The sequence below is a fragment of the Haliotis cracherodii genome, unplaced genomic scaffold (genome assembly GCF_022045235.1).
Source record: "Haliotis cracherodii isolate W230 unplaced genomic scaffold, xgHalCrac1.p SCAF_11, whole genome shotgun sequence".
NCBI classification, from domain to species: Eukaryota; Metazoa; Mollusca; class Gastropoda; order Lepetellida; family Haliotidae; genus Haliotis; species Haliotis cracherodii.
The window spans coordinates 7,368,517-7,381,256 of NW_027266266.1; the positions used below are offsets into that span (position 1 = coordinate 7,368,517).

At 44.5% G+C, this 12,740-nt stretch overlaps 1 protein-coding gene across 1 annotated transcript in view; it reads right to left on the reverse strand.

Moving 5' to 3' along the window:
- Nucleotides 1-12,740, reverse strand: part of LOC139456166 (protein retinal degeneration B-like) — a 165,400-nt gene that overhangs the window by 69,845 nt on the left and 82,815 nt on the right. The window contains exons 3-4 of the mRNA XM_071237721.1: nt 6,996-7,128; nt 1,370-1,573 (exon numbers count right to left, since the gene is read on the reverse strand). Coding sequence (XP_071093822.1) covers nt 1,370-1,573; nt 6,996-7,128 — 337 coding nt within the window. The remainder of the gene's footprint in view (nt 1-1,369; nt 1,574-6,995; nt 7,129-12,740) is intronic.

Sequence of the window (12,740 nt, forward strand, 5' to 3'; positions counted from 1 at the left end):
CATAAAACGCCATCTGTCTTTGGGCCCTTTGACAGCAATGACTTCATAATCGCAACACATTCAAAGCCAGTGCTGTCATTATGTTATTTGAGTTTGAGTTATTTCAGTTTGATTTGAGACCACTCCATTGCGATTCGACAAACCATCCCTAGAAGGAGACATCATATGCGCACGGGCAAACTATAACAACCAATTAAGACGAAGGACACAGTTTTTTTTAGCTGATCAGATGGCACCTTGCTAAAATGGTTTGGTCTCATAGCATTCACAGTTTTGAACATAGGGTCATTTGTCAGTGAACTTTCTGCTTGGTAAATTTCTTTTCATGTCTTGATTTGGCAAATGCAGTCTGAAGAAAAGAAATGCCACACAAAACAAAAGTCATCAGAAAGATGACATATCCCCCCCGGCAGCTGTCTGTAAAGTAACCACTAGTAAATGTGCAATTCTGTATGTAATGAGTCAACAGTTGAATGTTCTTTAAGAAGCATATATTGTTTACCCACTGAATATTTCTCGAAATTCTGGCCCGGAAACGAACCCGTTCCCCAATGGAGTCTAGGTCCAACTTCTTTCCATAAAAATTGTAAAAAATAAAAATTCGTAAAAAAATTAATATCAAAAGGCACCACTTCAGTATGTGCCTGATAGCTTTGCCAAGTTTCGACCAAATACACTGAATGGTTTTCAAATTCTGCCCTGGAAAAGGAAATGATTACGGACGGTCGGACAGACGGATCGACAGTCAGACTGGCTGATCGCTATATCCCCCCGCATTATATGCCGGGGGGATAACAAAAGGAACAGGACATTGTTCAAGATGCCTGTTTCACTGACACCCTCTTGCAAGTGTGTGAATGATGAAGAGAAGGAGTGGGTCTTACACTGCTTAGAACATTTTTAGTTACATCTCACTGTGTGAGCATAATGTGGGAGAAACGTAACCCAAGTCATAAATGTTTATAATTTTTTTGGAGACCCGAGATCACAAGCATTTTGGAAACAAACCAAGGATCATAAAATGGGATTCAAATACAATCAAGGAACCCTGACACTACGAAGGAATCCTAGCCCTGCAAAGGAATCCTAGCACTGCAAAGGAATCCTAGCACTACAAAGGGGATCATGGCACTACAAAGGGGGTCCTGGCACTACAGAGGGGGTCCTGGCACTACAGAGGGGATCCTGGCACTACAAAGGGACCCTGGTACTACAAAGGGGATCCTGGCACTACAAAGGGACCCTGGCACTACAGAGGGGGTCCTGGCACTACAGAGGGGACCCCAGCACTACAGAGAGGACTTAAGCTATAAATATTTGCTGATTCATAACTCTCTCCTCCATCTGTCCCTCCTCCTGAGGCACTCACCAACAACTCTCTGCCTCATATCTGACGGGGACATATTGAAGATATTGTCTGTTGTGCCACCATTGTCTAGGTACTTGGTCTCAATCTCCAGAAGGAACTTCTCAATGAAGGGACATTTGTAGCGGGTCTTTGTGTAGGGGTAGGCATTCCAGGCCTCCTCCTCCACCCTGAGAGCTGACTTGGGTAGGATCGCTCGAAACCAACCTTCAAATACAAAACACTTGCTTCATTAAATGGCTCAGATCTTTGGATCCAGACACACCAAACTGTGCAAAAGGAACAATAAAATGTTTACCACATACTGATAAATCCTTATTCGTTAAGAAATCATCATAATTTTCTGAAGTTCTGACATTGAGCAATGTTGTTCTGATAACTCTGCAATGATGTGTTTGCTAATGAGATAGACATACTGTGTTTTCAATGTAGAGCTAGGTTACCTGTAACAAGCATCGTTAGAAACAAGCAGTTTTAGTCCACTAGTCCTTATAATAACATACAGCAAAACTCTTTAAAACGGCAAATTTTCTACTAGTCCTTATGATACCTTAACTATTGGGTGCTTTGACAAGGACTATAGGACCAGTGCCAATTTCTAACGCTGCTGAACATATAACTGTGTAAATTGATTTTGATAAGCTTGAGGTTAAATGTTAAATTTAGCAAGGTAAAATCTAAAAAGTAATCTAGCTCAACATTGAAATCACAGTATGTTTGTCTCCATCATAGCATGACAAAAATAAAAGCAATTTCGTGCCTCGTAGGTGTACTGACCACTATAAGCTCTGTTGTGGCTGGCAGGTGGCTGCCGATGTGTTATATCTTGTAGGTGTACTGCCCCTTGTGTTATAGCACCTACCTGGCAGGTGGCTGCCGATGTGGTATATCTTGTAGGTGTACTGCCCCTTGTGTTATAGCACCTACCTGGCAGGTGGCTGCCGATGTGTTATATCTTGTAGGTGTACTGTCCCTTGTGGTACCTACCTGGCAGGTGGCTGCCGATGTGGTATATCTTGTAGGTGTACTGCCCCTTGTGTTATAGTACCTACCTGGCAGGTGGCTGCCGATGTGGTATATCTTGTAGGTGTACTGCCCCTTGTGTTATAGCACCTACCTGGCAGGTGGCTGCCGATGTGTTATATCTTGTAGGTGTACTGCCCCTTGTGTTATAGCACCTACCTGGCAGGTGGCTGTCGATGTAGTATATCTTGTAGGTGTACTGTCCCTTGTGTTATAGTACCTACCTGGCAGGTGGCTGCCGATGTGGTATATCTTGTAGGTGTACTGCCCCTTGTGTTATGGTATCTACCTGGCAGGTGGCTGCCGATGTGGTATATCTTGTAGGTGTACTGCCCCTTGTGTTATGGCACCTACCTGGCAGGTGGCTACCGATGTGGTATATCTTGTAGGTGTACTGCCCCTTGTGTTATAGAACCTACCTGGCAGGTGGCTGCCGATGTGGTATATCTTGTAGGTGTACTGCCCCTTGTGTTATAGAACCTACCTGGCAGGTGGCTGCCGATGTGGTATATCTTGTAGGTGTACTGCCCCTTGTGTTATAGTACCTACCTGGCAGGTGGCTACCGATGTGGTATATCTTGTAGGTGTACTGCCCCTTGTGTTATAGTACCTACCTGGCAGGTGGCTGCCGATGTGGTATATCTTGTAGGTGTACTGCCCCTTGTGTTATGGTATCTACCTGGCAGGTGGCTGCCGATGTGGTATATCTTGTAGGTGTACTGCCCCTTGTGTTATAGAACCTACCTGGCAGGTGGCTGCCGATGTGGTATATCTTGTAGGGGTACTGCCCCTTGTGTTATAGTACCTACCTGGCAGGTGGCTGCCGATGTGGTATATCTTGTAGGTGTACTGCCCCTTGTGTTATAGAACCTACCTGGCAGGTGGCTGCCGATGTGGTATATCTTGTAGGTGTACTGCCCGTTGTGTTACCTACCTGGCAGGTGGCTGCCGATGTAGTATATCTTGTAGGGGTACTGCCCCTTGTGTTATAGCACCTACCTGGCAGGTGGCTACCGATGTGGTATATCTTGTAGGTGTACTGACCCTTGTGTTATAGTACCTACCTGGCAGGTGGCTGATGATGTGGTATATCTTGTAGGTGTACTGCCCCTTGTGTTATAGCACCTACCTGGCAGGTGGCTGCCGATGTGGTATATCTTGTAGGTGTACTGTCCCTTGTGTTATGGCACCTACCTGGCAGGTGGCTACCGATGTGGTATATCTTGTAGGTGTACTGACCCTTGTGTTATAGTACCTACCTGGCAGGTGGCTGATGATGTGGTATATCTTGTAGGTGTACTGCCCCTTGTGTTATAGCACCTACCTGGCAGGTGGCTGCCGATGTGGTATATCTTGTAGGTGTACTGTCCCTTGTGTTATGGCACCTACCTGGCAGGTGGCTACCGATGTGGTATATCTTGTAGGTGTACTGACCCTTGTGTTATAGTACCTACCTGGCAGGTGGCTGCTGATGTGGTATATCTTGTAGGTGTACTGACCCTTGTGTTATAGCACCTACCTGGCAGATGGCTGCCGATGTGGTATATCTTGTAGGTGTACTGCCCCTTGTGTTATAGCACCTACCTGGCAGATGGCTGCCGATGTGGTATATCTTGTAGGTGTACTGCCCCTTGTGTTATGGTATCTACCTGGCAGGTGGCTGCCGATGTGGTATATCTTGTAGGTGTACTGCCCCTTGTGGTACCTACCTGGCAGGTGGCTGCCGATGTGGTATATCTTGTAGGTGTACTGCCCCTTGTGTTATAGCACCTACCTGGCAGATGGCTGCCGATGTATATCTTGTAGGTGTACTGCCCCTTGTGGTACCTACCTGGCAGATGGCTGCCGATGTGGTATATCTTGTAGGTGTACTGCCCCTTGTGCTATGGTATTTACCTGGCAGGTGGCTACCGATGTGGTATATCTTGTAGGTGTACTGCCCCTTGTGTTATGGTATCTACCTGGCAGGTGGCTGCCGATGTGGTATATCTTGTAGGTGTACTGCCCCTTGTGTTTAGTAACCTACCTGTCAGGTGGCTGCCGATGTGGTATATCTTGTAGGTGTACTGCCCCTTGTGTTATAGTACCTACCTGGCAGGTGGCTGCCGATGTGGTATATCTTGTAGGTGTACTGCCCCTTGTGTTATAGTACCTACCTGGCAGGTGGCTGCCGATGTGGTATATCTTGTAGGTGTACTGCCCCTTGTGTTATAGTACCTACCTGGCAGGTGGCTGCCGATGTGGTATATCTTGTAGGTGTACTGCCCCCTGTGTTATAGTACCTACCTGGCAGGTGGCTACCGATGTGGTATATCCTGTAGGTGTACTGCCCCTTGTGTTATAGTACCTACCTGGCAGGTGGCTGCCGATGTGGTATATCTTGTAGGTGTACTGCCCCCTGTGTTATAGTACCTACCTGGCAGGTGGCTACCGATGTGGTATATCCTGTAGGTGTACTGCGCCTTGTGTTATAGCACCTACCTGGCAGGTGGCTGCCGATGTGGTATATCTTGTAGGTGTACTGCCCCTTGTGTTATAGTACCTACCTGGCAGGTGGCTGCCGATGTGGTATATCTTGTAGGTGTACTGCCCCTTGTGTTATAGCACCTACCTGGCAGGTGGCTACCGATGTGGTATATCTTGTAGGTGTACTGCCCCTTGTGTTATAGCACCTACCTGGCAGGTGGCTGCCGATGTGGTATATCTTGTAAGTGTACTGCCCCTTGTGTTATAGCACCTACCTGGCAGGTGGCTACCGATGAGGTATATCTTGTAGGTGTACTGACCCTTGTGTTATAGCACCTACCTGGCAGATGGCTGCCGATGTGGTATATCTTGTAGGTGTACTGCCCCTTGTGTTATAGCACCTACCTGGCAGGTGGCTGCCGATGTGGTATATCTTGTAGGGGTACTGCCCCTTGTGTTATAGCACCTACCTGGCAGGTGGCTGCCGATGTGGTATATCTTGTAGGTGTACTGCCCCTTGTGTTATAGCACCTACCTGGCAGGTGGCTGCCGATGTGGTATATCTTGTAGGTGTACTGCCCCTTGTGTTATAGCACCTACCTGGCAGGTGGCTGCCGATGTGGTATATCTTGTAGGTGTACTGCCCCTTGTGTTATAGTACCTACCTGGCAGGTGGCTGCCGATGTGGTATATCTTGTAGGTGTACTGCCCCTTGTGTTATAGTACCTACCTGGCAGGTGGCTACCGATGTGGTATATCTTGTAGGTGTACTGCCCCTTGTGTTATAGTACTTACCTGGCAGGTGGCTGCCGATGTGGTATATCTTGTAGGTGTACTGCCCCTTGTGTTATGGTATCTACCTGGCAGGTGGCTGCCGATGTGGTATATCTTGTAAGTGTACTGCCCCTTGTGCTATGGTATCTACCTGGCAGGTGGCTGCCGATGTGGTATATCTTGTAGGTGTACTGCCCCTTGTGTTATAGCACCTACCTGGCAGGTGGCTACCGATGTGGTATATCTCGTAGGTGTACTGCCCCTTGTGTTATGGTACCTACCTGGCAGGTGGCTGCCGATGTGGTATATCTCGTAGGTGTACTGCCCCTTGTGTTATGGTACCTACCTGGCAGGTGGCTGCCGATGTGGTATATCTTGTAGGTGTACTGCCCCTTGTGTTATAGCACCTACCTGGCAGGTGGCTGCCGATGTGGTATATCTTGTAGGTGTACTGCCCCTTGTGTTATAGTACCTACCTGGCAGGTGGCTGTCGATGTGGTATATCTTGTAGGTGTACTGCCCCTTGTGTTATAGCACCTACCTGGCAGGTGGCTGCCGATGTGGTATATCTTGTAGGTGTACTGCCCCTTGTGTTATGGTATCTACCTGGCAGGTGGCTGCCGATGTGGTATATCTTGTAGGTGTACTGCCGCTTGTGTTATAGCACCTACCTGGCAGGTGGCTACCGATGTGGTATATCTTGTAGGTGTACTGCCCCTTGTGTTATAGCACCTACCTGGCAGGTGGCTGTCGATGTGGTATATCTTGTAGGTGTACTGCCCCTTGTGTTATAGCACCTACCTGGCAGGTGGCTGTCGATGTGGTATATCTTGTAGGTGTACTGCCCCTTGTGGTACCTACCTGGCAGGTGGCTGCCGATGTGGTATATCTTGTAGGTGTACTGCCCCTTGTGGTACCTACCTGGCAGGTGGCTGCCGATGTGATATATCTTGTAGGTGTACTGCCCCTTGTGGTATCTACCTGGCAGGTGGCTGCCGATGTGGTATATCTTGTAGGTGTACTGCCCCTTGTGTTATGGTATCTACCTGGCAGGTGGCTACCGATGTGGTATATCTTGTAGGTGTACTGCCCCTTGTGTTATAGCACCTACCTGGCAGGTGGCTGCCGATGTGGTATATCTTGTAGGTGTACTGCCCCTTGTGTTATAGCACCTACCTGGCAGGTGGCTGCCGATGTGGTATATCTTGTAGGTGTACTGCCCCTTGTGTTACCTACCTGGCAGGTGGCTACCGATGTGGTATATCTTGTAGGTGTACTGCCCCTTGTGTTTAGTAACCTACCTGTCAGGTGGCTGCCGATGTGGTATATCTTGTAGGTGTACTGCCCCTTGTGTTATAGCACCTACCTGGCAGGTGGCTGCCGATGTGGTATATCTTGTAGGTGTACTGCCCACTACCTCCTGGTCCCTCCGTGTAGGGTGTATTTTCCAGAATCTCCACTCCACTCCCAGCTCCATGACTCTCCTGGCGAGACTTTTTCTGAAAAAAGGTAAATTCATCAATATACTGAGGGAAAAAAATAAAGGAACAGCTATAACAGAAAGCATGTGGATTTGAATACACTTCTCTGAATTCTGTGGGAATAGTACTATCAGGACCAATGGTTGTTTTGTTGTTGTTTGTTGTTTAACACCTCACTCAGAAGTATTCTAGATTCTAGCAATATGACATTGCTCTGTAAATATTCAAGTCTGGACCAGACAATCCACTGATTGATTCTGTGACCAATGATGTGGGGGTTTGTGAGGAATGTCACAATATGCCTATTCCCCAATACTATACGCATCGCGATACTTTGTTCACTTTACGATACTTATTGCGTGACTTAAGTCATGGCAATTCTGGGTAAAAAAAGGTTTGAAACTTCCAGTTTATGTCTCATTTTGAAAATAAAAATGTTTCATTTCAATCAATACTATATTCTAGATAAAACTTGAGTGTCAACACCATTTAAAAAACTAGAACATAAATCAAGTCCTAAAACTACCTACATTGTACAATGTAGATAAATCATAAATTACCAATAAAATTGTATATTATATTGTTGATAGGTGCCCAATTTGCCAGCAATGTCATTCCATTGCAGTTTTATGGCTCTTTGCAATATGTTCAGTCAATTTTAGAGTAATTATATGTAGCATTACCATGAACTTACCCAACCGAATAGACTTTTATTAGACTCGGGCTTCAGTCGCCAACTGTTATTTCTGTTTGATTTAATGTTTATTATGAATTCTGTTAAATTCATGGACCATTAACACTGTAGAAATTACAAGATCCCAAAGCTGCTGGTGAGGCACAAAAGCAACAGCTTATCATTCTCTGACTTCAAAGAAACATGAGAGTTCAAAGTACAAAGACAGTGACTCAGAAAGGTCTACAGCAGTCTAGACAGTGACTCAGAAAGGTCTACAGCAGTCTAGACACTTGGCGGAAAGTTTATAGAAGAATATATCTGTGCAGAGATGACCCTGGCGACATCTATATGCGAATGATGTATGACTTTTCCTAGTCTACTGGTAATCCATCTTCTACTGGTATTGATCGGAACATCTGGAGCTGCATGTTCCACTACTCAGCTAACTGACAGACAGGAAGAGATATACTCTACTGTTATCATTTACGTGACCAGGACTCTAGCTCCTCACAGCAATATTACGTTCACGGACCTCTCTATATATCGCTGCCACCAGTGAAATCTTCCCACTGTGATAGATGGCTACAACCATGCCTGGAGTTGAACTCGCAGCCGACTGACTTATGTTTACAAACAAGTGATGACTGCCGTGACGCCAAATACACTTACCCCTGCTAAAATTTCTTTGCTTCTGTTTAATTACAACTATCATGTAATTGTTATAGTAAGAATGAAAGGGGAAAGTTGGGTGATTTTCCGTTCATCTGCAATCTCGAACTTATCTGACCAAACAAACAAAAGGGTAAATTCATGGGGGAAATAAGGTCTGTTGTAAACCTTTTAAAAATTCACTACGACCGCATTACCAAAGACATAAACAAAAGTACATATGTTACTACATTTGGGTTTAGAGGGCAAATTTCAAGATTCTTGTAATGGCCGTGACCACACTGGTAGCAGTGATGTAACCGAGATTGTAACGAAGTGTCATGCTCTGGGAAAGAGCTTGGACAAGGATCATGTCATGCACCATCCTGTTAGTTTGGACCAGACAATCCAGTGATTGACATCATGAGCATTGATCTAAGCAGCTGGGATCGATGACCTGCATCAACCAAGTGAACAATTATTTTCAGATTCAATAATATTAACTAAATTTGCTAGTGAATCATTAAGGTAGCGCAACATTAAGGTGCTTTCAGCATGATTGAATTCAAAAGGTTTCTCTGTTGTTCTCATGTGACAATTCCAACCTTGGTCATGTGCAACACAACCAAATAAACGCTTTAACCATCCCTGACCCATATTCCAACAACAAAAGTTGGATACAAAGGAAACTGAATATCACAATCTGTCTTTCATCAGCTCACTACTCGCAATATCTGTTAAAAGAATCATGGTAATATATCAACAGCATTGATCCTCAAACCAGCCAAACCGTGACACGTTCATTTCATTTGGTTGTTAATGTCCAGCCTTATTCCTGGACATAACACAGTTGATTACTATAGACTTCCTGATGCAAACAGAAATCAATCTACACAAGGACAATGAATCAATTTACCAACAAAACTGACTGATAGTACATGTGCTTTGAGAGGGAAATATTCATGCACTAGCCTGAGGCAATCAGTCCCATAGCTAGCGTATCCTAGACGTGTCTTGTTTTTGATGTTGTTGATTGTTTGCCCGTGTTATTTTGTTGAGTGATGGAAGGCACAAGTTTCAGGCCTGTGCACTAGTAAACATCAGGTTACACAAGCAATCCAACAGTGTTTTTCGCTCATTAAAAAAATATATGAACAAAAATTCAACTGAAAGTTTTCCGCTGACATGTTTAAACATGGTAAAGGTATCAAAAAGTTTGGCAAGTTAACTTAACTCGATTAAAAGTTAACATAACTGGATTAAAAAAAATGTATGAATAAAAACGAAATTGAAAGTTTTCCGGTGCCAAGTATTGATTAGTGTTAGCTAGGATGTATCAGGGATCTTCTCTATCAAGACGAGCAAGTCTTCAGCTGCGCCCAGGTCCAAGTTGTTGCAAGGGAACAGACTGACCTGTCTTCATGGTCTGTAGGGGCAGTAGGATAGCCGAGTGGGTAAAGCGTTTGCTAGTGTTAGCTGGGGTGTATCAGGGATCTCCTCCATCAAGACAAGCAAGTCTTCAGCTGCGCCCCGGCCCAAGTTGTTGCAAGGGAACAGACTGACCTGCCTTCATGGTCTGTAGGGGCAGTAGGATAGCTGAGTGGGTAAAGCGTCTGCTAGTGTTAGCTGGGGTGTATCAGGGATCTCCTCCATCAAGACAAGCAAGTCTTCAGCTGCGTCCAGGTCCAAGTTGTTGCAAGGGAACAGACTGACCTGCCTTCATGGTCTGTAGGGGCAGTAGGATAGCTGAGTGGGTAAAGCGTCTGCTAGTGTTAGCTGGGGTGTATCAGGGATCTCCTCCATCAAGACAAGCAAGTCTTCAGCTGCGTCCAGGTCCAAGTTGTTGCAAGGGAACAGACTGACCTGCCTTCATGGTCTGTAGGGGCAGTAGGATAGCCTAGTAGATGAAGTGGTTGCTCAAGCCATTGACCGGGGTTGATTCCCCTCCTGAAGCTCATCCTTTGTTTCTCTTATTGTGATATATAGCAGGAATATCGCATCAGTGTAAAACTCGAATCAACTCATGGTTTCGACATTTTTATTCCATTTAGCAACAAACCAGTGTTCTGCACTGTAAAACCTTCTGCTCGAGATACCTCATTGTGTTATTACCCATTAATGCTATACCATTCCTGTTAAATAGTCATTAGTCTGCCACACACTTTGCCATAAATCAGAAATACAGCATCTATACTGGAATCAATAATATCCATATGCATACACCATTGTTGGGTATTGATCTGTTCGGCACTACCAATCTCTGGCCATAACCTATACAATGCCTACTGATCAAAGTACCATTACAAATGGCTTCTGTTAACCATATTAGAAGAAACAATTTCAAACCAGGATAGAAGAGTTAAAAAAGAATGAATGGGGTTTTTTCATTATACCCCAGTCTGCAATTGTGCAGCGATGTGCTGAGGACACAACTAGTCATATCCAACAAGTCTTAAGCTCATTTTGGACTTGTGGCTTGAGCAAAGTAACTAGGTTTTTGGAGAAAACAACTAGTCCTTCCAGATATTCACAAGTCTCGGACAAACTGAGTAGTGGTCGTGTCTATCCCCGAGTGAGTGAGGGAGTTGGGTTTCGCCGCTTTTAGAAACATTCCAGCAACATCACAGCAGGGGACACCACCCGTCTATCCCTAAATAATGTCTTACTATAGAGGACTCATCATGGAGTAGGGTGTTGGGGTAGCCTAGTGGTTAAAGCGTTCGCTCGTCATGCCGAAAGCACGGGCTTAATTTGTGAAGCCAATTTCTGGTGTCCCCTTCCGTGATATTGCTGGAATATTGCTAAAAGTGCAGTCAAACCAGTCACTCATCATGGAGTACTGAAAAACATTGCTGGTTTAGACAGACTGCCGGTTTATGCAGAGAACGCAAAATGCCAATGAGAAGCAAGATAAGGATGTATATCCGTGTCTTCTAACACTGGAATACACATGTACTGTTAATCCATGCTAGGTATACTGATACCAACCTTTCGTGTTTATTTAGTAGACACGTCTACAGAGCTCCAGATAAGCTGCGTATCTGCGTGAAATACACATAAGAAATGCAGAAATACGCAGTAAAATATAATCCAAGCGTATCAAATACGCAACGAACATTACAGATACGCTACAAAAATAAAACTTGTGCGTATCATCAAAATATTGTGAAGTAACCCTGCGTATTCGATTAGCAAATCAGCAACTTATTTTGAATTATAAACGGGCATTCTGTCAACCTTGCCAAACTCCACGATGACAGTTACATCATGATCATTTGCTATCACACTTTCTTCTGGAAGTATCGTGACCAGGGACTAGATGAATAGTGTTTTTAAATATTTAACTTAAATACCCACATCTTTAAAAACTAGTGGGTAACAGAAATTTGAATACGCAGATTGAATTACTGATACCAAATGATTTTAAAATGCATGGGTAAAATACCCACAACACCAAAAGCTTATCTGGAGCTCTGGTCTAGTAAAGCTAGTATTTATTGACAGCTTACAGCTAAGTGGTTGTTCAGTGCCGGATAATGTAAATTGGTAATTGGGACTGACAACCATTTCTGGAATCCAGAATAGACAAAGGCCGGACAACACTGAGATTATTCAATTTCATTATCACTACAATCTGCTGGGGATAAAACATAATGCCGGTTTAACTCAGTGCCAGATTAAACAAAGGCCAGTTAGGACAGAGTAACATATTAGATAAATACTTTAAGAGGCGACTAACGGGATCAGGTGGTCAGGCTCGCTGACTTGATTAATGCATGTTTTCGATCCCAGTTGTGTGGATGGATGCTCATGATGTCAATCACTAGATCCTGGTCCAGACCTGTTTATTTGCAGACCGCTGTCATATAGCTTGAATATTGCAGAGTGCGGCATTAAACAACAAACCAAAACAAAGATAAAGGCTGGTTTGGACAAAGTGCCGGATTAAACAAAAGCCAGTTTATACAGAGTCCAGATTAGACAATGGCCAGTTCAGACAGTCCACTGTAGTCTGAAACAAAGTGAGTCTGGGGGAGACAAACCAGTGGTTGACTCAGCATGAGTCTTGACCCACACAACATACAATCAACCCAAGTGATCCCAAGTTGCCATCATTACATTCCACATATATGCCATGGCAATTCTTCATAACCATGGGAGGCTTGGAAACTATTCTCACCTGGACAAGATGTTGAAAGGAAAGGCCTTATTTCACGGAGGGTTTTCATTTCATTTTTTTATTTTTAAGTCCTGAGTGTTTGTGATTCAGGATCATCGTAAACATTGTTAGACTTCTTGAACATGA